Raw genomic sequence first — 27,378 nt, forward strand, 5'->3', positions numbered from 1 at the left:
CTTTTTTTTTTGCATTTGACAGCATCATGTAATGTTATTTCTGCCCTCTCCACTATGATATATTCAAAGTTAGTCATGATTTCATGTTTTCTGTACTTATCTCTTTTATTGTGCTGCTTGTCCACATGTCTGGAACAAACTCCCAGAAAACCTCAGATCAGCTGAAACACTCAGTTTATTTAAATCCAGGTTAAAGACCCACCTGTTCTCAGCTGCATTTGAATAGATGTTTTATTCATCAGTTCAGATCTGCACTATTCCTTTTAAGCTAAAAGTTTTTATCTGTTTTATCTGCTTGTCTGTTTTATCTGTTTTATCTATTTGTCTGATTTTTGTTTGTTTGTCTGTTTGTTTTTCTCATGCCTTCTGCTGTAATGCTTTTAATGTTTTATGTAAAGCACTTTGAATTGTCTTGTACATGAAATGTGCTGTATAAATATACCTGCCTTGCTATGTTTTTATTCTGCTGTTGTGCACTTTTGCTTTGTCTGTCAAAGCACCTTGTAAACTCAGTTTTTAAAGGTCCTATATAAATGAAGTTATTATTATTGTTGTTGTTGTTGTTGTTGTTGTTGTTGTTGTTGTTATTATTATTATTATTATTATTATTATTATTATTATTATTATTATTATTATTATTATTTAGTTGAATGTGTTATGATATTGAATATGCTATGAAATTTCTCCATTTTGTTCCTTTTTTAAAAAAATTTATTACGTCTCTGTATAATATGTTCCAGTTTTTCAGTGATAATGAAAGTATAAAATCCTATCACAGACACTGTCTACCTAATAAAAAACAATAACTAACTAAACTGGTTCTGTTCCTTCTGCTGCAGGCGGAGCTAAAGGGTGCACACTTCGACAGGGAACCCAGTACAGTGTTACACCGGTGATGGACGGACAGGACTCAAACTGAGGTAAGCTTTTATAAAAACATTTGAATTAACTGTGTTACACTAGCCTGAATAATAAACTAACAAAAGCTTTAAGCTAGCTAGTAGCCTGCACATATCTGTATAGCACACTTGCTAACACTAGCTACTGCTATTTTCTCTGCAGTCTGGGTAATGTAGTTCCTTTAAGGGAAACTGTGGTTTACAGCATATATTACCCAGAATGCCCCTGGCGTCTCGATCCAAGACACGTAAGGTCAGTTGTGTGGCTGAACGTGTCCTAGTTAATATCCTAAATAGCGCTAAAGTGCGTGAATTGGACAGTGTTGTATCATGCGAAGTGTTTGTCCCTGCTATCTTATTTTAAGCCGGTTTGTGTTTGTTTGGGCTCCTTTAAAGGTCCAGTGTGTTTAACTGTCCACTGCACCTACCTGTAAACATGCACCACTGGAGGGGCTATTTCTGTCAGCTTATATAATAAACTAAAACATGACTGTACATCTGTACTACCATTGTATTTACACACAGCAAAAAGTGCAAACAGAGAAATGAACCTGGCAGATATTTGTAAGCAAAGAACAATTTTGACTTTTAATAATTTTGCAGGAATTTTGCAGGAAAAATGAATTACGCTCGGTTTCTCACAGCAGTCAGTGCAGCCAGAAAACCATCCCCTATCAGGATACTGAGTGAGTATTTGTGTCCTGGAAACACTCAACTACACTACAAACAACAAGTTAAGGATAGTTTGAACCCTTTCATGCACAGTGGTCACTACAGTGGACAGCTGTTCAGAGCTGTTCTCTTGTCTAGTCATGGATTTAGTTGTTTTAGTTCCATATCAACTAACACAGTGGACACTTATGCACCATCCCATACACTGCAATTCACACCATGACTGTAACTTTGCTGTTCTAGATGAACCTGATCTGCACTAACATGTTTAAGTGTAAAAAACTGTGAATTGTTAGACCTTTTTTTTTTTTTTTTTTTTTTTTTTTTTTTTTACATATTATATCCATGCAGGTATGTTAAAATGTGAGACATTAGATAATCAGCATTTATTTCATAGTTATTTCACAGTATATCAGTAAATACTTGTTTCTTTGCTTCTAACATTAAATGCATGGTGTCCAGCTGAGTGGACATTTTGGTAACTCTATGAAAAATAGGATCATAAAAAGTCAACCACATAGTCTTTTTTAAAAAAAAATTTTTTTATTTATTTATTTTTTTCATGCCGAAACATCTAGAATAAAATCTTGATTAAGGTTCTCATAATTCATGCATGAAAGGGTTAATTTTTTTTTTTTTTTTCCCATTTGGGATTCTTGCACAGTGCTTTTTACTTTTTTGTGCGTGAATTGAATTGAAACACATTTTTTTAATGACCAGACATAGTTTTATTTACAAATGGCAAAAATGACCCAAAAAATGACCCAAAAAATGAAATATCCTTAACTTTTTGAGTGTAGTGTACCTTATTCCACACCTACTAAATAAGACCCCCTTTATATCCTGTAATTTTCTTGAATAAATTACAACATAATCCTCTGTTGACTCATAAAGACCCAAACATCCACCAGCGACCACAGTCATCTACTGATCGAAACTGTTTAATACCTGTTGATCCACTAATTCTATCAATACATGTAAATAATTGGTGTAAAATACACTTTGTCATCTTTTCATGGTCATCAGATATGACCCATTTGGATGTTCAGAGGGTCTATAGTTACCATGGAAACACTGTCATCTTCTACAGCATTGATTCACCAGTAAAACCCATGGAGTTGGATCAATGACAGTGGATGGAGACACTTGGTTTATGCTCAGTTAATAATAGATTTTGATGAAAATGTCAGTTTTTTGTTTTGTTTTTCTCTCATTTTTGATATAATAACCCTCAACTTTAATCTGAGCTTTTATGAACATCTACATCAGGACATTAAATATTAGAAAACACCAGATTTTTGAATGAAAAATGCAAAATATAGAGGATTATTTTATAATAAAAAGGTGACAAACCACTTAAGAAATGTTAAATATAGAGACAAAAAATCATTTAGGAACTGCCACAAAAGTAGCACTGGGTCTTTTTGGGTTAAATTAAAAGCAATTTGTAAAATCCTGAATCTTGACTCCAAATCCTGTATTATTTTGAATTTTTGCAGTTCTAAATGAGCCAAAAGTCATTAATGTGTTTTCTATCTCTCAGCTGTTACTTATTTTTAACTGGATTGGGTCAAAATTTTAAGGAAACATTCAAGAGAGGCTCATTTGCCACCTGAATCCACTATGAATAATATCTTTGAGGATTGCATGCAGAATGAATATAAGTCTGAGAGTTAATGAGGACTGAGCTGTGTCCTTACACTGCAAAAATCCAAATCTTACCAAGTGTATTTTTCTCATTTCTAGTCAAAATATCACATCACACGTAAAATAAGACATAATCACCTAAAGAGTAATTTTTCAGTGAGATATAAAAACTTATTTTTAGACAATAGATCTTGAAAATTTTATTTCAAGAAATCTTACCAAGATCATTTTCACTGGTTCTGTTGGCAGATTTTTTTTTGCATGAATTAAGCAAAAAAATCTTGAATTAAGCAAAAAAAATCTGCAAGTGGAACAAGTGAAAATTATCTTGAAATAAGATTTTTAAGATCTATTGTCTAAAATAAGTTCTTATATCTCACTGAAAAGTTACTGTTTAGGTGATTCTGTCTTATTTTAAGTGTGATGAGATATTTTGACTAGAAATAAGAAAAATACACTTGGTAAGATTTAGATTTTTACAGTGTACCTAAATGGGTGACAATCTGAGAGAGTAGATATGAGTGAGATTACCACACATACATTTCAAACACTTAAATCTGATACATTAACCTCATATTGCCTCGTATTTAAACTGAACGTCCATAAATGAAGCCTCATTTGTGTGTGCTTTTTGTGTGAAGCGGAGCTGCAGCAGCGCTCTCCACCATCTCTGATCTCTTTGGCTGGTGGAGCTCCGAACCCCAGCACCTTCCCCTTCCTGTCGGCCAACATCCAGCTGAAGAACGGGCAAACAGTCGGCTTCGATGAGACTCTAATGAAAAGGGCTCTGCAGTACTCGGCCTCCAACGGGTGAGATTATCAGAGCAGAGTGCAGAGGTTATCAGCCAGTTTCTGCCTTTACAGCCCTTTGTGTAAACTTCACACTCAATGGCTCATTCACCTATTGACTGTCTCTTTTTATAGAGCAGTCACTGATATGTTTGTAAAAAAAATCATGGGAAGGTATGCTTCCAGGACCCAAAAAAGAGTTTGTTTGAGGTGCTCTTTGGAAAAAAAAGATTTATAAACTAGATGACAAACAGGAAGAAAACTCCAAGGCACTCTTTTTCAGCATTAAAATGCCTTTATTCTCACGGCATTGTCATGTATAGACCTGAAAAAACACTTCAACGGCTAAAATTTGCTTAGAGGTCTTATTTCTGTCTTTGTGCATAAGAAATCAATAGAAGTGAATCCCCAAAGGAACTTTGTGTTGGTAAATGCAAGTTCTGCAAATTTACAGGATTTCAGTTCTGTTCAACATGTTTATGCTCATATGAACTATGTTTTCAGCTCAAAAACGTCCAATTTCATCACAATTAATGCTATATTTTCATGTCACAAATGGCCAACTTATATTTGAATTGAATTTACCTGAAAAACAAATATTCTATTCTTTTAGATTCCCCAATTTTTCTTACCAGATTCTCTCCTACATATCACATGTTTTATTTTTACAGGTTCAATCTGGAGTATGGTGCTGATCCATCCTGCTTATGTTACGCCAATACATACATGAAGAATGTCACACGTCACTTTGTAAATCAACAGTTTTCTAATAATAAGCATTTTTATAAAGAAATAACAATTCTATATTGTTATTTACTCTTCAGTATGATGCTAAACTACACAATAAATAATTCTGATCCTAGTTTTTGCACAGGGATCATTAGTGTAAACGGTGACATGGCTGCCGAGCATCAGTATGATGGGATCTGTAACAACCATGTCACATCCATCCACTGCCACATTTTGTGTTTTTGTGTCAGCTGTTATTGTTTTAGATCCACAATACTAACATTTATGAATAAGAGGAGAATTAGCAATAGTAAGAATATAAGTTTATTACTAATAAAGTACTGGTACTGACCAGAGCATCATGGGTAATGTCACGTCCGTCCACCAGCAAAAGTTTTCACATACACGTGCTATTCAAAATCCTATATTTCTGAAAGTAGAGCTTCCACTGTCAAATAATATCAGTAGTCTGTGCACAAATGGATTAGCATTATTTCAACACAGTTCTATGCATTTCTTATAACTTTTTTTTTTTTTTTTTTTGACCAAAATGGCCACTCCTTTGACCCCCTAAGTAAATTTTAGCCGTCAAGCCTTCATCAGACTGGAACTACTGTACATCTGCAAATGAATGTCCATCAGTCCTGGTTTCATCTATAGTCTGTCTGTCCATGGGAGTGGATCTGTCCTTCACTGTGGTTCTCCCTGAGGTTTTTCTTTTCCCACTGGGTTTTTGGAGTATTTCCTTGCCGAGAAGGAGGGTTTAAGGACGGGGCATGCCTGGGACATTAATCCATTTCTTTCATCTACTGTTTAGAATAGAATAGAATAGAATAGAATAGTCCTTTGTTGTCATTGTAACATGTTGACTGTTGTTTATTTTCGTATCCAACTAATTCTGTAAAGTCCTGTGAGACAACCTTGTTGTGATATAAGGCTCTACAAATAAAACTGAAATTGAATTGAATCAGGAAGTCAAAAAAAAAAAAAAAAGGTGATGAAGGCTTGAAGCTGAAATGCCTTGAAATGTTTTTTAAGGTCTATGCATGACCATGCTGTGAGAATAAAAGCATTTTAATGCTTAAAGAGCAGTGATTTCCAAACTTTTTTGGCTTGTGACCCCATTTTAACATCACAAATTTCTGGCAACCCCAGACATTCAAAACAGACATTTTTTTGGCTAAAACTAATTTTTTTTGATCATGTAATAGTTTGCTATACTATGTTGTAAATAAATGTTAATTTTAAATAACATTTAGTCTATATAATGTATATTATTCTGGACGGAGGCAGTAAAGCCAGGTGTAGATTACTGCACAAAGTGAGAATTTGATTTTCCTTGGTCAGGATATGTACAGTCAGTCCAGCTTGGATTTACAAGACTGACAATTAATACTGAACAAACAAGAACTCAAACTATGAATTATGAAAGAGCTGCAGCATCTGAAACTGACCACAATGAACATTTGACAGATAAACAGAACCACAGTGCTTCAGTTTCAGCTTCACAGTTTGTTATGTCTTTTATGTGTTGGGATTGTCTCAACTTACTGTATTTTTTTTTTATTTTTTATTAGTAAGTGTTTATTTTTATCAATTACTAGAAATTTCAGGCAACCCCATTTGAATTCCAGGTGACCCCACGTGGGGTCCTGACCCCAAGGTTGAAAAACACTGTTAAAAAGAGTGCCTTGGAGTTTTCTTCCTGCTTGTCATCTAGTGATATGTTTGTATTCTGAGGATAAATCTACTTTGTGTGTAGAATCCCTGAGCTGCTGACGTGGATGAAGAATCTGCAGAAGAACCTCCACAACCCTCCGACAGCCACCTACAGCCCTGAGAAGGGACAGATGGAAATGTGTGTGACCACAGGAAGTCAGGAGGGACTGTGTAAGGTACACACTGATATGCAACAGCTGCAACACTACTGTTTGCTCCCATACCTTCGAGCACATTTGGATCAACCCTTTGCTTTTGCTTAATTCAAGCAAAAAAAAAAATCTGCTAATGGAAGAAGTGAAAAATATCTTGGAAAGATTTCTTGAAATAAGATTTTCAAGATATATTGTGTAAAAATAAGTTCTTATATCTCACTGAAAAGTTACTCTTTAGGTGATTATGTCTCATTTTAAGTGTGATGAGATATTTTGACTAGAAATGAGAAAAATACACTTGGTAAGATTTAGATTTTTGCAGTGAGGCAGTCCATAGATATTCTTGTTTTTTTCTCTTTTTTTTTTAAACAAGTGACATTAAGTTTTCTTAAATGACACAACACTTGGGTTAGGGACCATTTACAACAGTATCTCCTAAAGTTTTTATGCCACTATGCAGGTGACACCTATGACTAACAGCTGTACGTTTTCAGATTGTCTGTCCTGTACAGTGAAGCATACACATTATCATTAACATTATGTCTTTCTTCAAATTTGACACATTCAGTTGGACTTAAGCATATATTGATTAGATTTTTGCAGCTAAAGTGACCTCACAGAGCATAGTTTTGACCATATTTCCAGAAATCAGAATTCACTTGTTGTACCATGTGACCAGCTCTTTATCCGTCCTCTGTTTAATGGAACACTGAAATCAGTAGAGTGAGAACGTCCACTAGCTAACATTGACGTGTAATGTTTCAGATGTTAAAATGACAACTTCTGTGATCCCTATTGACAGAATTTACATTTAGCCATGAGCACTGCCCTGGGTTACATAATGCTGTAAAAGTCAGATGGTTTCTTTTTTTTTTAAACTTAATTTCTATTTAGTTTTGCTCATACAAATATACAAGACATTTTACATACATAAACATATCTAATCAAACATCCCTATATGGCATATATGAAAAAATATGGACATCTGCAGTAGATATTGATTACAGTTAATCACAAATGAAACATGAATGACACTACGCTTGCGGAATCAGTGTCATCTTTTAAGTCACTTCTTAAAACGCATTTTTCTAGACTTGTCTTCATGTGATGTTGTCTCTTTTTAACGTTTTTAATGTTTAAAATTTAATTTTACCCTGTTTTGGTTATTCATTTATATTGACATACATGATGCTGTTTTATTCCACTCCTTAATTTCACATTTGACAGCATCATGTCATATTATTTCTGCCCTCTCCACTATGACACATTCAAAGTTAGTCATGATTTTGTGTCTGCTGTACTTATCTCTTTTATTGTGTTGTTTGCTATGTTTTTATTCTGCTGTTGTGCACTTTTGCTTTGTCTGTCAAAGCACTTTATAAACTCAGTTTTTAAAGGTGCTATATAAATACAGTTATTATTATTGTTGTTATTATTATTATTATTATTATTATTATTATTATAATAAAGAGACAAAAAAAACCAAAAAACATAAATGTAGTCAGAAGGGTTTTTTGATACTGACACTTATCTTGTACCTTGTGTTTGACCTTTTTTCACTGGAGGTGTTTGAGATGCTGGTGAACCCGGGAGACAACGTTCTGCTGGACGCTCCTACCTACTCAGGCACGCTAGCGGCAGTGAGTCACACTTACGAACATTACAACACACACATATTGTCACTTCAGGCAGCTGTGATGCAGGAGGTCCAAAAGTCATCCACATTTTGGAAGGTTCCAAACCAGGTCCATCCTTGTTCACATGTCCAAGTGTCCCAAACTCAAGTTTCTCCCACTGACAGTGTGTAATCATGTTGTGAAGCACTTTGGGTAGAACAGTGCTATAAAAATGTCTGTCCATTACTTTGGTCTTGGTCTTCATGTGCAGCTCCAGCCTCTCGGGTGTAACTTAATCAACGTTTCCAGTGACCAGCACGGCATGATCCCCTCAGCACTGAAGGAGGTTCTGTCCCGCTGGGCCCCCTCAGAGGTCCATGAGCCCGGCAGCAGCGCTCCTAAGGTGCTCTACACCATCCCCAACGGAGGAAACCCCACCGGGGCCTCCATGACAGCCCAGAGGAAGAAGGAGATCTACGAGGTGAGGGCCGTGCTGCTGGTTTTCCAGAACCAAAGACAGGAGTTGTGTCTTCTTACTTTGAATGGATCACAGCTGCATTAATGGGATGCAACAACCCTTATCTTTACGAACATTCTTTAATAATTTTAGGAATGGTTCTGAATCTGTGCTGTTTTAATCATCTCCTACTGTGAAGCAGTAATGTTTCCCCACAGATCGTAACTCTGTCACTTCATGTTAACCCTTTGAGCACCAAAGTCGCAATATTACAATAAGCAACAGAACTGAATGAAACAGACCTCAGCTCCACATAGAGTGGCCAAACCTTGTTCCCACCTTCCACCAATAGATGGTGGACATGTGTCCCTTAAATCCTAAAACCTTTTCAGGGCATATTTCTATTAAAAATGAAGAAGAAAATCCAGTTTAAAGGTGTTGTCCCACACTGGTTTAGTAAGTAAGTAAAGTTTATTTAGTTTTAGTTTTGATAAGGACAGATTTGGCTACTCTGCTGCTTGGCTACAAAGCTACTAAAACTTACTGTATTGACTTTACTTTAGTTTAAGTTCACTTATTATAAGGATAAGATGACAAAACATAACATGCGCACACTTGAAAACCCTCAGCCTGACTTATCAGTCACACTACTTCCACCCAGTGACTTAACTTATCAGTGCACACAAAAGTTTTTGCACATATGGACAGACAGACAGACAGATGACGAACTGATGCCAATACCCTTTGGCCGGTGTGGCCAAGGGTAAAAAAAAAAACACAAAGAAAACTTCTATGTAAATATGTTCAAAGGTCAGTTTTACTAAATGTTACACAATCCAACATGGCCACAGCCCTGTGACATCACAATATGCAAATTGGATCAGTAAATTTACTCCCACCATAAACTTTGGCTCATACCCAATATTTTTGTCATTGACAGTATGATTTTATCTCTTAAATGCTTCCAGGCTATAGCTTTTTGAAATCTTGATATCAAAACGAAATATTTTTTTGAAAAAAAAAAAACACCTCAAGGGTTAACACCTGTCTGTGTTTACAACAGCTGGCCAGACAGTACGACATGCTCATCATCGAGGATGACCCATACTATTTCCTACAGTTCGACAAGGTAACACTAGAACCTCTATCATCATTTGAACACTTTGCCTTTGACAGTATGTTCTATGTTTAGTGATGTGCGTTGGTCTGTATGTGGACTTCCAGTGATGATACAAAGTGATTGATGTTTTGACGTTATGATTATTCACCAGCCATGGGCCCCCACGTTTCTCTCCATGGACGTTGATGGACGAGTCATCAGGACAGACTCCTTCTCTAAAATCCTGTCTTCAGGGTAAGCCTTTCAGTCTGTGTGTGGGCTTTTAAGCCTCTGCAGCACAGGCTGTATGTCTTTGAGTTCCCTACTTACAACGGACTCAGTGTCTGAATGGTCTCTGCTACACACCTCACAAATCATCTGTTTTTTGAAGCACATTCTAGGTCACACTTCAACAGATCATGACCTTACTTTCAGAGCTCTTAGTTGCTAATTTACAAACATGGTCATCTGGCACTTCTACGTTCTGTCATGACTCCAGCATTCATTATTGGTAAGTAATTACAGAGGAATGTACCGCAGCAGGATTTTCACAGTGACAGTTAAGGTTTAAACGGTGCTTGATTTATCAGACACAGACTTTTGTTTTCAGAGCTCTGCAGTCATACTATTAGCAGACGTGACGAGTTATGATATGAAACCAACAGTATGTAAATTACTTACTGTTTCCAGGTAAATATGGAGACTTCTTGAGCTTAAATATCCCATAATGCAATGCAGTTTTGACAAAAGAAAATGACAGAAGACAAACAGATCCCAGTAACTGGTAGTCAGTAGTATTACACAAATACAGATACAGTTTGTAGTGTTACAAAGCTGCAAGTACAGTGATGAGTATTAAATACAGGCAGATAGAGATGAGACTGGCAGGTTACCAAGGCAACGTGCCCCCATCTTGAAAAGAAACTTACAGGAAGTAGCATGTATTCGTATGTTGGATAGATTCCACTGTTTATTTACTAAACAGGTTGATTGGTTGGTGTAATCCACCCATAGGTGTGAATGTCAGTCTGAATGGTTGAATACTGTATGTCAGTGCTGTGATAAACTGGTAACGTGTCTGTGCCCCGTTGGATGCTGGGATAGAGTCCAGCACCCCCACAACCTTCCCAAGGATTAATGCTGCCTTCACTGGCTATCGGGAAAGTGATCCTTTCCACTTGTAAATTTGAAATTACCAGTGTATTGTGTTCAAGTGCTTTTATTGTCGTAGTGAAATGAAAAATGGCCGACACACAATTCATCATGACCTGCTACTCAGGTAAAACAGTTTTGGACGTGGTAATTCATTTGCTACAGCATTTTTTTCATTCATTATATCCCTGAAATTCGATTAATGGTTTTACCCTGACCTCTGGATCCGCTGCTGTATATCCTTCATATGAAGGCGTTAACTAGGACAGATTTGGTTGGATTTCTTCTTCCTTGATAACCAGCATAGGGGACCCCTAGTGGGAGAACCTTATCGATTTCAGCTTCTCCATAAGTATTATAAGTCATCCAAATGGGGGCGCTTTAGTTGAAAATCAGTTTTTTGGACATAAATCAAGCAATAATAGGCTGATTGAGATCAAATTTGCTTCATATTGGTCGTCTTACAAATGTCCATTTTCCAGTCTGGTAAAGGTTCATACTGTCTTCCAAATATAACTATTGTAGGTAAATGTATTTATCAGACAGGGGTAGTTGTTTGTTTACTTGCTTTACTAGTTTCAGCTATTTCCTGTAGCCTTCACCAGAAGCGTCACATGATGTTGCTGTGATATGTCTTGTAGGCTGCTCAGGAGGATTGGTTAAACAGCAGGGAGGGTTTACGCCCCCTGCTGTCTGACCTCTTCTCCAGGACCGCATCCCAGGTGTGGGATAGGACAGGGCTGTCAAACTCATTTTGCTTCAGGGGCCATATTTAGCCCAATTTGATCTCAAGCAGGCCAGACCAGCAAAATAATGACTTAATAACCTATAAATAATGACAAATTCAAGTTTTTCTTTTTGATTTAGTACAAAAAAAACCCAATTAAATTATGAAAATATTTACATTTTACAAAAAAAAAAGATGTGAATAACCTGAAAAAAAACAGAAATTTCATTTGAAAAATTAGTGCAATTTTAACAATATTATGCCTCAACTTATTTATACATGTACATTACACACAATGCTCCATAAACATTTGGTAACAGGCAGAATATTGTTAAGATTTTGGAGTTTGGAACTAAAATTTGAACAATTTCTACAATATTCCATCTCTTATTATTAACACAACTCCAGATCACAGTGGATCCATAAATGCCCAAAACATTTAGTAACAGGCAGAATATTGTTCAAATTGCACATTTTGGGTTGTTCGTCTTTGTTTATATTTATGTATTTATTTGCATTTTATTGTGAAAAATAATTTTGTAAATGTAAATATTCTTACAGTGTAATGTTGTTGTTTTTTTCACTTAAATTTTTCACAAAGAAAATTTGTATTTGTCATTATTTATGGGTTATTGTGTTGTTTTTTTTACTGTAGATCACATTGGTCTGTATGTGGAACCTGAACCAAAATGATTTGGACAACCTGGACTGTTCAGGTTAATTTTTGCACTTTCATCCCACGGGCCGGAATGGAACCTGTGGCGGGCCAGATTTGGCCCTTGGGCCGCATGTTTGACACCTGTGGGATCGGGTGTATGCGCTGTCGTCCCTGTTCGTTTCCGTGTCTCAGTGGCCTCTTTAATCCAGTGATGGTACTTGTTGCTGTCAGCACAGATGACCCTGGCGTTGTTCCAGTCCATAGTGTAATTTTCTTTCTTGCAATGGTCGGATATGGCTGATTTTAGGTTCCTTTGATGTTCTTCTTCTTTTGCTGCTCTTGTTTGTCTGTGCACTGTTTCCTTTTCGCATTCCATCTGATGTTCTTTTTCCCTGAGTAGAAACTACTAAAGCAGATAAACAAACAACTACCCCTGTCTGATAAATGAATTACCTACAATTGTCCATTTTCTGTCTACCATCCAGAGTTCATATGGTGTCATTTTCATTCACTAGGTGGAGTTTTGTGGGGAAAAATTGCTTCTCTGACCATTATTCTCAGGTCCATGTAGCTCAGATTGAGTTCATATCGATTGTCTATTATCTTTCCTCATGCCACTAAATTGAGTTTACATGATATCATATTTTGACACCAGGGGGTGTGTTTCTTCCAAACGGTTGAGGGAGTAGAGGAACAGGGGGATTCCAGGGATATACCCTTGCTGTTGGCACCCAACAGCATAAGCCTTGTTCATTCATTCATTCATTCATTCATTCATCTTCTGAGCTTTATGCTGGAGAGGGTCACAGGGACATGTATACACTGACGCATATAGAGATGAACAGCCAATTACTCTCATATTCACACCTATGGGCAATTTAGTTTAACCAATTACCCTATTAATGCATGTGTTTGGAGGTTAGAATACCTGAACAGAACCCCCACACACACAGGGAGAACATGTAAACTCCACTCTTTTTTTGTCAAATTGTGTTTTTGTAAATTATGTATACGATAAATGTGCAGAATCATCAGTTAACAACAGCAGAACATTATAAAAGCAATGTGTATCATTCACGATTAATCCGTCATTGCTCTCCAGTATTAATTGGAGCACATGAAGGCAACATAAGCAGCCTGTAAAATAAAATAGATGAATGAATTAATGTTTATTTACACAAAAGTATGCTGAAAGTTAGTAGAGATACTGTGTATGTAGCACATGTGTGACACTGGGATTTCAGACAGACCTGTTATCATGAACGTCCCATTATGTTCCACCGCAGTTTGATCATTTAAAATACAATGTAAACAAAAGACAGTCATGTGACTCTCAAAAGACACAACAACATCCATCCACACTGGTTACAAATGACTGGGTCGTCAGTGACAGTCAGAGCTACTTTCATTTTTTCTTATTGTTGCCACTGTTGGTACTGAAAGTCCACCATTTCTGGATTTTGATTGGTCAGTGTGAAAGACGTGACATTGACGAGCACGGCACAGAAGTTCAAATGTTGTCTTCTAAAAACAATGTGAGAAATGGAAGAACCCAGAAAGGCCCATTGTGACCATATTTCACATTATTTTCGATCTGTTGTGTTGAAATTGCTCCTTTCCAGCAACATGTAAACTGCAGTTTGACTGGTTGGCAAAGACTTATACTACAATACAAGGTGCCCAGTCTGGTTCCTTAACGCCACCTTAATCCAGCTCTTCAGGCTCCTTTTGTAATCTACAATAACTTCACGCTTAAACAAGTCAGAACCTGATGTGATGCAACAGGGAGTTTTTTTCTCATTTGCGGTACACTTTAATTAGCTTCTCTTACTCCCTATTGGATACAGCTCACAAACAGAAGATTAACCCATAAAGACCCACTGCTACTTTTATGGCAGTTCCCAAATGATTTTTTTTTTTTCTCTCTATTTAACCTTTCCTGACCTGTTTAACCCTGACCATATTTTCAGGGGAAAAACGCCTAAAAAGACATACCCAAAGTAAATGAAGAATTACTTCACAATAATAAGGTTCATATGGATGTTCTTGGTGTCTATGGACATTTTCAGACCTCACAGAATCTATTCCCATTGTCTAAAATATTGTATCTATTACTATGCCTGAGTAAACTGTAACAAACTAAAAGAGAAATTGGAATTTTTATATCCTCGCCTGTTTTTTTTTTGGCTGGATTGACGATGATATGCATAAATTAATTGTTCGTGTCGGAGATTTTTAATAGCGTATATTTCACCCCACAAAGATTAAAAATCATGTTTGAACTTTAAAGTTTGCACTAAAATACACTTTTGATGTACTTTTATTAACATTAGGGTCTAAACTTTGAGCAAAAGTAGAAAAAAACATTCATTGTCCTGATTTATTATATTTTTATAGTAGATGAATATTAATATAATTTTTTCGGCCCGCGGGCGGGCTGATAGGGCTAAAGGAGTTAAGGGATTTATCACCATTTATTTTAATATTATCCTTTGTATTTTGCATTTTTTACATTGAAAATCAGGTATTTTCATATATTTAATTTACTGATCATATAGATGTTCATAAAAGCTCAGATTAGAGTTGAGGGTTATTATATCAGAAACAGAGAAAACTAAAGAAGTGACTTTTTCAGCAAAGATATCAATAACTGAACATAAAAACAAGCATCTCCATCCACTGTCATTGATCCAACTCCATGGGTTTTACTGGTGAATCAATGTTGTAGAAGATGACGGTGTTTCCACGGTAACTACGGAGCCTCTGAATGTCCAAATGGGTCATATCTGATGACCATGAAAAGATGACAAACTGTATTTTACACCAATTATTTACACAGATTGATAGGATTAGTGGATCAACAGGTATTAAACAGTTTAGATCAGTAGATGGTTTTGGTTGGTGATGGATGTTTGGGTCTTTATGGGTTAAAATGTGTGTGTGTGTGTGTGTGTGGGTGTGTGTGTGTGTGTGTGTGTGTGTGTGTGTGTGTACGAGTGTTTGAACCTGTTCTTTTCAGCTGAAAGGTGACGATCATGAGGTTTAATCTAACACATGATTCTCTGTAAATATTGTTTCAGGTTGAGGATCGGGTTCGTCACTGGTCCTAAACCGCTCGTGGACAGAGTAGTCCTGCACATCCAGGCCTCGACCATGCACACCAGTTCCTTCACACAGGTGATTCCAAAATTAAATACACATGGTTCTTGTCATCTCAAAATTGTGCATCACTGATTTCTGGGGGTGTTTCTAGATCAGGGCTGTCAAAGTCTTTTTAGTTCAGGGGCCACATTCAGCCCAATATGATCTGAAGAGGGTCGGGCCAAAAATAATAACAATAAAAAAAAAGAAGACATTATGAAATGTAATTATGTTTACAAAAGTTTCCTTAAAAATGTGGGTAACATGAACAACCTGAAATTTCTTAAGAATAATAAGTGCAATTTTAACAATATTTTGTCTCAGTTTATCATTTACACATGTGTATTACAACTTACAGATCACAGTGGATCTACAAATACACAAAACATTTAGTAACAGGCAGAATATTGTTAAAATTGTACTGCTCTTAAGATATTTGAGGTTGGTCATTGTGTTCAGGTTATTCACATTTTGTGTGAAAGGATAGTTTGTAAATGTAAACATTTTTAATGAATTTTAGTTTTTACACAAAAACAAAAGAAAAAATTGGAGTTGTCATTATTTACATGTTATTATTATTAATAATAATAATAATAATAATAATAATGGATTGGATTTTATATAGCGCTTTTCTAGACACCCAAAGCGCTTTACATTATTAACCCATTATTCATTCGCTCTCACATTCACACTCTGGTGGTGGTAAACTACATTTGTATCCACAGCTGCCCTGGGGCAGGCTGACAGAAGCGTGGCTGCCAATTTGCACCTACGGCCCCTCCAACCACCACCAAACATTCATACATTCATGTGAGTGGCACTGGTGGAGGCAAGGAGGGTGAAGTGTCTTGCCCAAGGACACAACGGACTGACTAGGACAGAGCGGGATTCAAACTGCCAACCCTTCAGTTATTGAACGACCCGCTCTACCACCTGAGCCACAGCCGCCCTCCAAAATTATGATAATACTTATAGTATTTGGTTTTAGTTTAGTTTATTTCAGACTCAAACGTGATACAAAACATAGGGGAAAATAAAAGAAAATGGAGCGACGACCCCCACATAGCTGCATACTTATACACATACAGCTACGTACACGTATACATAATACCAAATTATGTATACATCTGTGCACCAGCCCACATCTGCACATTTATGTATACATGCATACATACTGTACTCCCACACATATAACAACCTGACGATCCAAGTAACAAGCACACCCTTCCTTGAGCAGTAGATTGTAACGTAACCATTTCTTTGTACATTGTTTTGAATTTTTGAATGTTTGGACACTTCCTGAGGTCTACCCCCAACCCATTCCAAAGCTTAACCCCACACACCAATACACACAAACGTATCCTGGTTGTTCTTACTGCCTGGACTTTGACATTCCCACACCCCCTCAGGTTGTAGCCCCCCTCTCTATGGGCAAATAGTTTTTGGATGTTGGCTGGTTTTACATTCTTAGTATAATATAAATATAAAATCTGTGTAAAATTTTAAGTTGTGTTGCTCTTGTCCAAGTCCAAATTGAAATCTTTTTTGCATAAGACCAGATGGCATCCCATGTTTCTTCATCTACGGTCACAGCTCTTTCCCCCACACAAAGACAGATTAATTAGGATCTGCACATGGACAAACTTTACTTTAGGGACGATCAATTAGAAACTAGAAAAGCACTCAGAGAGCGCAGATCTCAGAGGTAGATCAGTGCCCCCCCCCAATCACCACCAAAATTTAATCATTTGTTCCTTGTGCCAGTATCAACATTTCCTGAAATTTTCATCCAAATCCATCCATAACTTTTTGAGTTATCTTGCACACAAACAGACAGACAAACCAACGCTGGCAAAAACATAACCTTCTTGGCGGACGTAACATCAGTGCAAAACAAGAACAATGCTGTTATGTACAGTATAAATGGACATGTTGGTGGATTATTTGTTATACGGTAAAATAATGTGACGGTATAAGGTTAAAGCAGAATCCTGTTTCCTTCAGCTCATGGTGTCTCAGTTGCTGCACAGTTGGGGCCAACAAGGTTTCCTCCAGCACATAGACGGGTACGTGTCCTCACAACACCAACACACACTGGACTAAAATGGTCAATACATTTGTGGTATAAACACCTTTGTGCAAATCAATGGAGCGTGAACGATCCGCTGTGTGTCCTCACAGGGTCATCGAGTTTTACAGGAAACAACGTGATGCCATGATCAGCTCTGCAGAGAAGTGGCTCAAAGGTTTGGACACGAAAAACAAGTCACACAGACATCATCAGCCACCGATTTGGACATTGATGTTTTGATGACTTATAGTCTTGTTAGCCATTTTTATTAGAGGACAACTGATATGGGTTTTTCTGAGGCTGATGCCGATATCTACAGCCGATTTTTGAGGCCAATATTTAAGGCTATTTTTTAAATTTTTTTTTTTGCATATTGACCATAAAATACAATTGAAAAACTCAGATAATTAAGATTTTTATGAAGCAATATAAATAAAATTATTAATATACGTACACATAGTCCTGTTTTAACATTTATTGAACTTCAGATGCTGCCCACACAGGTGCCTGATCAAATATCTTATCGGTCTACCTCTAATTTTTATCCCATAAAACTCAAATGTATGTACATAAATACATAAAGCACTGACATCTGTTGCTGTTTGGTTTCACTGTGCACCAAAGATAAGATAAGATAAGATAAAGGGAAATTGCACAGTTGACAACAGCAAACACAAAAATAAAGTGCAGGGAAGACAAAACAGAAAAACATAAAATATAAAGAGAAGAAATAAATCTGCTATTTATATAAGTATTTGTTAAAATTTAAATATTATATACATACTTACATTGTGGTTGCACATAGTGTGATATGGGGGTGGGTGGGGTACTTACTGAGAATTCTTATAAAGTCTGATGGTTGTGGGGAGATTTATGTATATTTATATATAAACCTTGAAGGAATATTTACTTAAACCTTTGCTAGTTTTATGGAAAAATTCAACAGTCCGCACATACATCATACTGTCTCTGGCAAAAGGCACCGAGTGACTCTAATAATGTCCTGCAGCACCAAATAAAAAACAGACCAAACTGAAATCCAGCTGCTCACTCAAGCGTAGTTTTTTTTTTTTTTTTAATTGGAGTGTGTTTTCGTGTGTGTGTGTAGATGTAGCTGAGTGGCACGCCCCGTCGGCTGGTATGTTCCTGTGGATCAAACTGAAGGGCATAGCTGATACCCAGCAGCTCATTATGGAGAAGGCACTGGAGAAAGAGGTGAGTACACACAAACACAACCGTACGTCAACCTCTCTGACATTTCACACATCATTTTTTATGTCATTTAAAGGGACCTGTAAGGAATTTTCATTGCTAGCTACTTCAAAAGATCACATATAATATTAGCGGTTCCATCAGGTCAGTTTTGTTATAGCCTGTTGTCAAGTCACAGCTCCGTCAGTCAGGTATGGTCAATGACATGTTGCCTCCGTCATGTGGCGTTCTAATGGCGTAGTAATGTTGTATTTTCCAATTACCTGGGCTGCGATGGACTGGTCACTGACCCTGTGCAGCAGACACCAGTCTAAGGCTACATTCAGACTGCAGGCAAATGTGGCCCAGATCTGATTTTTTTGCCCATATGTGGCCTGTATCCGATCCGTTTAAGACAGATTTTTTTCAAATCCGACTCAGGCCACTTTCATATGTGGTCCTAAATCCGATATGTATCTGATATTTTGCTAGTTAATTAGTTTGTTAGTTTAGTTTATTTCAGACACAAACATAACACAAAACATAGGGAAAAACATAAAACAACAAAAATAAAAAAAAAGAATAATAGAAAAAGGAACAACTATTGTGCCCGAAAGGGAGTAGGAAGAAGCCACTGCTCATCCAGTCCCACCTCCCAATTCCAGTCCTCAGACTGGTATTTTGCAGTACGACTTAATTCTAAAAACAGCCAGGTCGCATTTATCTGACACTGAAATGCGACAAACGTCACAATTCTGCATCCCAGGAGTGTTACTTGAGTGTTACTAACACAGTGCATGCTGGCGTGGTCACGTATTACGTCTGGACCTTTTTTGCGCATGTGGTTCACTTCAGGGTCGCGTTATGTTCATACTCAAAACTGATAGAAGTGGCATTTAATGTGTAATATGAACCAGCACACAAAAAAATGGATTTCACCAAAAAATACAATGGTGGAGTGCAAAGCTTACGACGGCACAAACAAGCACGTACACGTGTTTTCCACTCAATCGTGCTCACTGACTACTGTTTGTTTACTCGCACTGATTACCCGGAAACAACGAGGGTCTGTCACCTCTGGACAATAACGACTGCTCCTGTCTGTGATTCACGTAATAAAAAGGTCCAGTGTGGTGCATTTACGGGAATTTTTTTTTTTTTACAGAATTTGCGCCTCTCTTGCTTATAAGTAAAACACAAAAGACAATTAATGTCATAAACAGGACCAGCACAGGTACACTTAAGAGCCAAACCCAGCTGACTGTATCCACTGATGGTTAACACAGACATACCACAGTCTAATACGATATTAGCAGGTACCCAAAATGCACTCTGGTGCTTTTTTCTGTGCTGTGTCATTTGGGAGGGTTTTTTTTTGCATATTGACTGTAAAATACAATTGAAACACTCAGATAATTAAGATTTGTATGCAGCAATATAAATAAAATTATTAATATACATACACTTAACATTTATTGAACTTCAGGTGCTGCCCACACAGGTGCCTGATCAAATATCTTATAACATTTTTACTACTGATCAAATATCAGCGTTAGAAAAAAAATTAAGGCTGATAGCCAATATTGAAAAAAATCAATATATCAGCCTAATATATTGGCCAGCCGATATATCAGTCTACCTCTAATTTTTATCCCATAAAACTCAAATGTATGTACATAAATACATAAATGCACTGACATCTGTTGCTGGTTGGCTTCACTTGCACCAAAGATAAGATAAGATAAGATAAGATAAGGGGAAATTGCATAGTTGACAACAGCAAACACAAAAAGTGGCATTTAATGTGTAATATGAACGAGCACACAAAAAAATTGGATTTCACCAAAAAATACAATGATGGCATGCAAAGCTTACGACGGCATAAACAAGCACATACACGTGTTTTCCACTCAATCACGTTCACTGACTACTGTTTGTTTACTCGCACTGATTACCTGGAAACAATGAGGGTCTGTCATCTGTGATTCATGTAATAAAACGGTCCAGTGTGGTGCATTTATGGCAATTTTTTTTACTGAATTTGCGCCTCTCTTGCTTATATGAATGAATGAATGAATGAATGAATGAATGTTTTTATTATTGTGTCTTGCATAAAAAAAACATGCCCAGCCCTTACATGGGCTTATAAGACCCCAAAAATACAAACCAAAAATCAAACACCAGACAACAGGCACAATAGATATGAACAAAACAAAATACTGACCTATTTAAACAAACACATCTGCCGCTTTTTCCAGGCTTTACAAACAAATAATGCTAATTTATATACATTAGAACTAAACAGCCATTTCATCTTGTCATCATCAGTGCTCCAGAACAGATCAGGATTTCGGATACACATGTCATCAAACAAAGAGGCTCTCAGTTCATCATACAGAGGACAATACAAAAGAAAATGTGATTCATTTTCCACTTCCCCCAAACCGCACAGTCCACAAAGTCTGTTTTCTTCTGGGATTTGGGTGAATCTCCCAGTTTCTAAGGCCAAGGGGAGGATTCCTGTTCGCAACTGAGCAATAAGTATTATAAGTACTGCACAAAGCACAATAAATGTCATAAACAGGACCAGCACAGGTACACTTTAGAGCCAAACCCAGCTGACTGCATCCACTGATGGTTAACACAGACATACCACAGTCTAATACGATATTAGCAGGTACCCAAAATGCACTCTGGTGCTTTTTTCTGTGCTGTGTCATTTGGGAGCAGATGTTTAACACCGGGGGCGAGGCAGCTTTTGTGCCTGAGTGGAGTGCAGGCTGGAGCATGTAAAGCTGCTATTGTGCACTGTGCCAGAGTGTTTTTCCTCCCACAAACACACACACACACACACACACACACACACACACACACACAAACAGGGCGTCTGTAAATCCCTGCCAGTGAACAGCTGATTAGCTGTGTAAAAACACCAGTGTGTACAGTAGGAGACTTTCCCAAGGGTTCCATTCTGGGCTGCTCTCCTGCATGTTTAAACCTCCACACAGCAGAGGAAACTCTTCTACTGTGACCTAAATCACAGCTATAATGGAAGTTATCTACTATAGTGTCCCATAATACACTGAGGAAAGTCATTTTCATGGCGTATACACTACTACCTGTTAACAATCACACAGTAGAACATGTCACAATTTACAGATATGTAAACTCCCATCATGCTTTTCTACAGCCGTCGGTAGTGACTGTAGTGACAGAGACAAATCAGTTTACTACAAATTATTGATGGACCTGTTTGTAATTTATGTTTCCCATGTTACAAAGCCGGAATAATTGTCTCTTTGTTAACCCCACAATACATTTAGTTTTTCTACAGATTTTTAAATTTGAAGCATTTTGTTTACAGTATTGAACAGGAAGTTTTTTAGAGTAAGTTTTGTAGCAACAATTTTAGAGTAAGTTTTCTTGTACATTTTTTAGAGTATATACTAACCTTAACCCTTTCATGCATCAATTATAAGAACCTTAGTTGAGATTTTTTTTTCCTGAGTGTTTTTATTCCTGTTTAGGCATAAAAAACCAATGCAATTGATTTTTATTTTTTTTTAACTGGCTTTTCATGGAGTTACAAAAACATCCACTCCGCTGGACACCATGCATTTCATTTTTGAAGCAAAGAAACATGTATTTAAAACCCATAATCAGACAGTCATATACTGTGTGAAAACTATTCATTCATTCATTTTTGGTTTATTTCAAGCATTTACAGAATACATGCAAATTCAAAATTCCAAAATCATTCATCTACACTCGAAAAGGAGTTGGAAGAAGAAAAACTATGAAACAAATAATCTGATGTTTTCTCACATTTTAACATACCCTAATACTAGTTATTACTAACTTCATGGGGATAATATGTAAAAAAAAAAAAAAAAAACTGTTTTGATTAACGAAACTGTTAATTACAGTCTAATAATAATTAGCAATTGATTTAAAACATACTAGTGCAGACCAGGTTTATCAAGAACAACAAAATTACAGTAACAGTATGAATTGCAGTGGATGAGATGATGCATAAGTGTCCACTGTGTCAGCTGATATAATAATAATAATAATAATAATAATAATAATAATAATAATAATAATAATAATAATAGTAATAGTAAGTTGCATTTATAAAGCACTTTTCATTCAGCAGAATCTTACAGTGCTACAGAGAGAAGGTATGGAACCAAAATAACAAAACCCATGAATATTCTACAGCTGTTCTCTTGTATAACTGTCCACTGTAGTGACCACTGTGCACGAAAGGGTTAATGTTAATCCAGTTACTATGCTGCCTGTTTTGTTTTGTCTTTGTGCTGCATGCAAAGCTGCTGAATACTTGAATTTCCCTCAGGATTTACAAAGTATCTATCTGTCCCTCTATCCCTCTGTCCATCCCTCCCTCAATCTCTGCTCCACTCTTCAGCCCTCACTCCTATTATGTTCCTCTATGGCATATTCAGATGTATAATTTAAAAGGAAATAATGGCAATAAAAACTTCTGAGCTCTGAGATGTAAGGCTAGATAACGTTAGCTAGCTTAGTAAATTATTAGCAACAAAGATAGTTGAATATTAAGTTACTTGTTACTGTTTTAACTTCAAGTTAGATGGTTTCATATCAGACTGTATAACATAACAAGTGGTGCCAGGCACAACAAACCCCGCCCCTTGCACATATTCCACCCATTCTAAGTAAAAATTCATTTAAAAAATTTTAACTTGACGTACTGTTCCCAAAATGTAATGAGATCTATTCTGGGTCACTGGCAATCTGTGGTGACATCAGCCTATCAGTTACCTCTATATATGTGCCAAGTTTAAAGTAAACTGAAACAAAATTGATGTTTTTATCGACATTTGAAATTTCGCTCATTATAAGTAAATGGGAGAAGAAAAAAGATTTTAAAAATTCATAAAAATTTGGAACTTTGACCTACTTTTCCGAAAATGTAACCACATCTGTTCTGGCTCACTGGCAATCTTTGAACCCAGTTTGGTATGAATTCAACCAATAGTTTTGCTGCTACAGACAGGAAATTTCGCCTATTATAAGTAAATAGGGAAAAAAAAAGATTTAAAAAATTCATTAAAAATTGAAACTTTGACCTATTGTTCCCAAAATATAATGACATCTATTCTGCATTACTGGCAATCTATAAACACCATTTGGTATGAATTCAATCAATAGTTTTGCTGCTACAAACATTTAACATTTTGAAATTTGAAAAAATATTTTAAAAAATTCATTACAAATTTCAACTTTGACCTACTGTTCCCAAAATGGAATGAGATCTATTAACCAAATTAGATATGACTTCAACTAATTGTTTTGCTGCTAGAGTGTTAAGAACCAAAGAAAGTAACCAAACCAAAAACAATCCCCCTTGCCTCCCGTTCAGGGGTCGGGGTAATAAAGAGCACTAGTAACACTAGAACAAGACATTCTTTTCTTTGCTAATGATTGTGTTGTGAGTGAGCTAAAGTTTTCTTTCTGAGATCTTCAGATAATTCTCTCCTTTTGTTTCTGTTGGTTCAGTGTGGTGTAAATTATTGCACACGTTTGGCTGAAAAAAAAACAGATTGAAGACACCGGTGACATTAAGGCTAAACAGTTATTTTGAAACTCGAATACAATGATTTAAAATGTTTTGTTAGGGAAACCAAGAAATATCACAGCTAGCGATTGATGATACTTCATCCAAGATACAAAGATGCTACAGTAACACACATGCAGTGTGTTACTGTCTGCAGTCTTTGTTTGCTACTGTCTGTTTGCTTAGTCTTAATATGTGCCCATTATCATTTATAAAATGTCTCAATATGTAACTAGAAGCACTCGGAGAGCGCAGACCTCCGCCAAGGCTGATCAGTGCCCCCCCCCCGTGGGCCCCCCCACGCCAAGGAGGTTATGTTTTTGCCAGGGTTTGTTTGTTTGTCTGTCTGTTTGTCTGTCCGTTAGTGTGCAACATAACTCAAAAAGTTATGGACAGATTTTGATGAAATTTTCAGGGTTTGTTGGAAATGGGCCCCCCCGTGGGCCCCCCCACCCCCGATCACCACCAAAATTTAATCATTTCTTCCTTATCCCATTTCCAACAAACCCTGAAAATTTTGTCAAAATCTGTCCATAACTTTTTGAGTTATGTTGCACACTAACGGACAGACAAACAGACAGACAAACAAACAAACAAACCTTGGCAAAAACATAACCTCCTTGGTGGAGGTAATAAGTAAGATCAGTGGATCAGTGTGAGTGAGGTTCAACATATGGAATAATCTATGTCGGACATCTCTGCTTATAGAAAAGGAAAAACAGACACCAGGTAAATTACACTGTTGAGTTTACCTATTTTCTCAGCACCACACTGGTTTCTTCTGCCATAAAAAAACAGGTACATGTACAGTTGGGGAAAGGTAAAAAAAAAAAAACTGAGATGTTTGAACCTTTTTTTGTCACAATCTCAATGAAAAAACGAAACAGAATTTGATGTTAAAAAAGGGTTCAAACATCTCAGGTTTTTTTTTTTTTTTTTTTTTTTACACCCAATTTGGTTTGTTCTTTCATTGAAATTGTGACTAAAAAAGGTTCAAACATTTCTTAGTTTTTTTTTTATTTTTTTCCACCAAATTTTGTTTTGTTCTTTCATTGAAATTGTGAGTAAAAAAGGTTCAAACATCCCTCAGGTTTTTTGTTTTTGTTTTTGTTTTGTTTTTTTGCACCAAATTTTGTTTTTTTCTTTCATTGAAATTATGACAAAAAAAGGTTCAGACGTTTCTCTTTTTTTCTTTTTACACCAAATTTTGTTTCGTTCTTTCATTGAAATTATGACAAAAAAAGGTTCAAACATTTCTCAGGGTTTTTTTTGCACCAAATTTTGTTTTGTTCTTTCATTGAAATTGTAACAAAAAAAATGTCCAAACATCTCTCAAGTTTTTGTTTTTGTTTTTTTTTTACACCAAATTTTGTTTCATTCTTTCATTGAAATTGTGACAAAAAAAGGTTCAAACATTTCTCAGTTTTTTTTTTTGTTTGTTTTTGTTTACCCCAAATTTTGTTTCGTTCTTTCATTGAAATTGTGATAAAAAAGGTTCAAACATTTCTCAGGTTTTTTTTGTTTTGTTTTTGTTTTTGTTTACACCAAATTCTGTTTCATTCTTTCATTGAAAGTGTGACAGTCTTTGTATGTGGTAAATCGATAGAAACAGTAACCTGAATGTTGTGTTCGTGTATCCTACAGGTGCTGCTGGTTCCTGGAGGTGTGTTTATGATCAACAGCAGCGAGCCCTGTGCTTACGTCAGAGCGGCCTTTTCTCTGTCTACACCAGAGCAGATGGATGAGGTACTTCCAGTCTCTCACACTCTGTCGTATACTCGGTAAATCCATCCGGAGTGGAGGTTTGATCATGTCCCAACTCTCTCAACAGGCTTTCAGAAGACTTTCATCCCTCATCAAAGACGCAGTTTGATGACAGGTGGATTTATATGTGCAGATGCTGACAATATTTTTAGTAATGTGTCATTTTATTATGGTGTTATTTCAAACCATGTATGGATCTAGATTGTACAAAAGAAGAATAAGCTCTTTGGAAAGGTACTTACTATACTGTGTAGTGACAGTACATTTTCATTACGTTGCACAGAAAAGTAAATAATTTTGTCAATCTTTCTATTTAAATTGTTACTTTTTCACTGCAAATAAACATGTAAATACAGCACCTCTTAAGGACACATTGGGAGAGTTTATTTTTCAGCTTCCTCTCAACAGTACATCCCACTTCCATGACGTTCAGGGGCCAGTAATACAATATGTTCATTGTTAAAAGTGAGTTCAAAGAGAATTCTGTGAGCTTATCCATGCCTAGATGTTGCATGTTAACAGCAGAGAATACAGCATCGACTGCAAAAGGAATGAGAAGTACTGAAAAAGTATTGCAAGGGAACAAAAAGTTACTGCATCACATCTCTATAGAGTTTTCAAGGGAGTGAGAAGTTTTGCAAGGCAACTCAAAGAAGGTACTTAAGGTATTACAAAGAAACGTGTTGTGAAATTAAGTTAAAGCAGAGCAGGAATTAAAATCTGTTGTAGTGTTGCACAAAAGTATTACAAGGGAACAAGTACTTAGGATGTAAATGCATTGCATAGAAACAAAGTATATTATGAGGAAACCGATAGACTTATCACCCAAATTTGGTTTATAGATTGCCAGTGATCCAGAATAGATCTCATTACATTTTGGGAAAAATAGGTCAAAGTTTCCATTTTTTATTAATTTTTTTAAAAATCTTTTTTCCCCTGTTTACTCATTATTGGCAAAATTTCAAATGTCTGTAGCAGCAAAACTATTTGTTGAATTCATAGCAAATTTGGCTTATAGATTGCCAGTGATGCAGAATAGATGTCATTACATTTTGGGAAAAATAGGTTAAAGTTTCAACTTTTTATTAATTTTTGTAAATCTTTTTTTCTTTTTTTTACATTTTGAGAAAAGTAGGTTAAAGTTTACATGTTTTTCTTAATTTTTTAATATATATATTTTTTCCCATTTACTTATAACGGACAAAATTTCAAATGTCTGTAGCAGCAAAACTATTGGTTGAATTCCTACCAAATGGGGTTTATAGATTGCCAGTAATGCAGAATGAATGTCAT

General features: G+C 36.3%; 1 protein-coding gene across 5 annotated transcripts; it reads left to right on the plus strand.

Moving 5' to 3' along the window:
* The first annotated feature begins 849 nt into the window (after positions 1-849).
* aadat (aminoadipate aminotransferase) lies at positions 850-26,454 on the plus strand. 5 transcript variants are annotated; one of them, XM_030162853.1, is made up of 14 exons: positions 850-920; positions 1,503-1,585; positions 3,860-4,028; positions 6,499-6,631; positions 8,176-8,250; positions 8,498-8,707; positions 9,747-9,812; positions 9,955-10,037; positions 15,400-15,496; positions 17,465-17,526; positions 17,642-17,706; positions 18,640-18,746; positions 25,966-26,067; positions 26,153-26,454. In XM_030162853.1, exons 2-14 carry the CDS (start codon positions 1,519-1,521, stop codon positions 26,192-26,194), a joined length of 1,278 nt encoding a protein of 425 aa, XP_030018713.1. In that variant the 5' UTR covers positions 850-920; positions 1,503-1,518; the 3' UTR covers positions 26,195-26,454. The 5 variants fall into 5 exon arrangements, with proteins under 5 accessions (XP_030018713.1, XP_030018714.1, XP_030018712.1 ...); XM_030162854.1 differs by having other exon boundaries at positions 878-920; positions 1,514-1,585; XM_030162852.1 differs by lacking the exon at positions 850-920 and adding an exon at positions 1,116-1,152 and having other exon boundaries at positions 1,514-1,585.
* The last annotated feature ends 924 nt before the right edge of the window (positions 26,455-27,378 follow it).

This window comes from Sphaeramia orbicularis, chromosome 18, assembly GCF_902148855.1.
Source record: "Sphaeramia orbicularis chromosome 18, fSphaOr1.1, whole genome shotgun sequence".
Taxonomy (NCBI): domain Eukaryota; kingdom Metazoa; phylum Chordata; class Actinopteri; order Kurtiformes; family Apogonidae; genus Sphaeramia; species Sphaeramia orbicularis.

Coding starts and splice junctions, on each gene's coding strand:
- aadat (XM_030162853.1), top strand. CDS start 1,519: ATGAATTACGCTCGGTTTCTCACAGCAGTCAGTGCAGCCAGAAAACCA. Junction 10,038..15,399: donor TCTAAAATCCTGTCTTCAGG/GTAAGCCTTTCA, acceptor ATATTGTTTCAG/GTTGAGGATCGGGTTCGTCA. Junction 26,068..26,152: donor CACCAGAGCAGATGGATGAG/GTACTTCCAGTC, acceptor CTCTCTCAACAG/GCTTTCAGAAGACTTTCATC.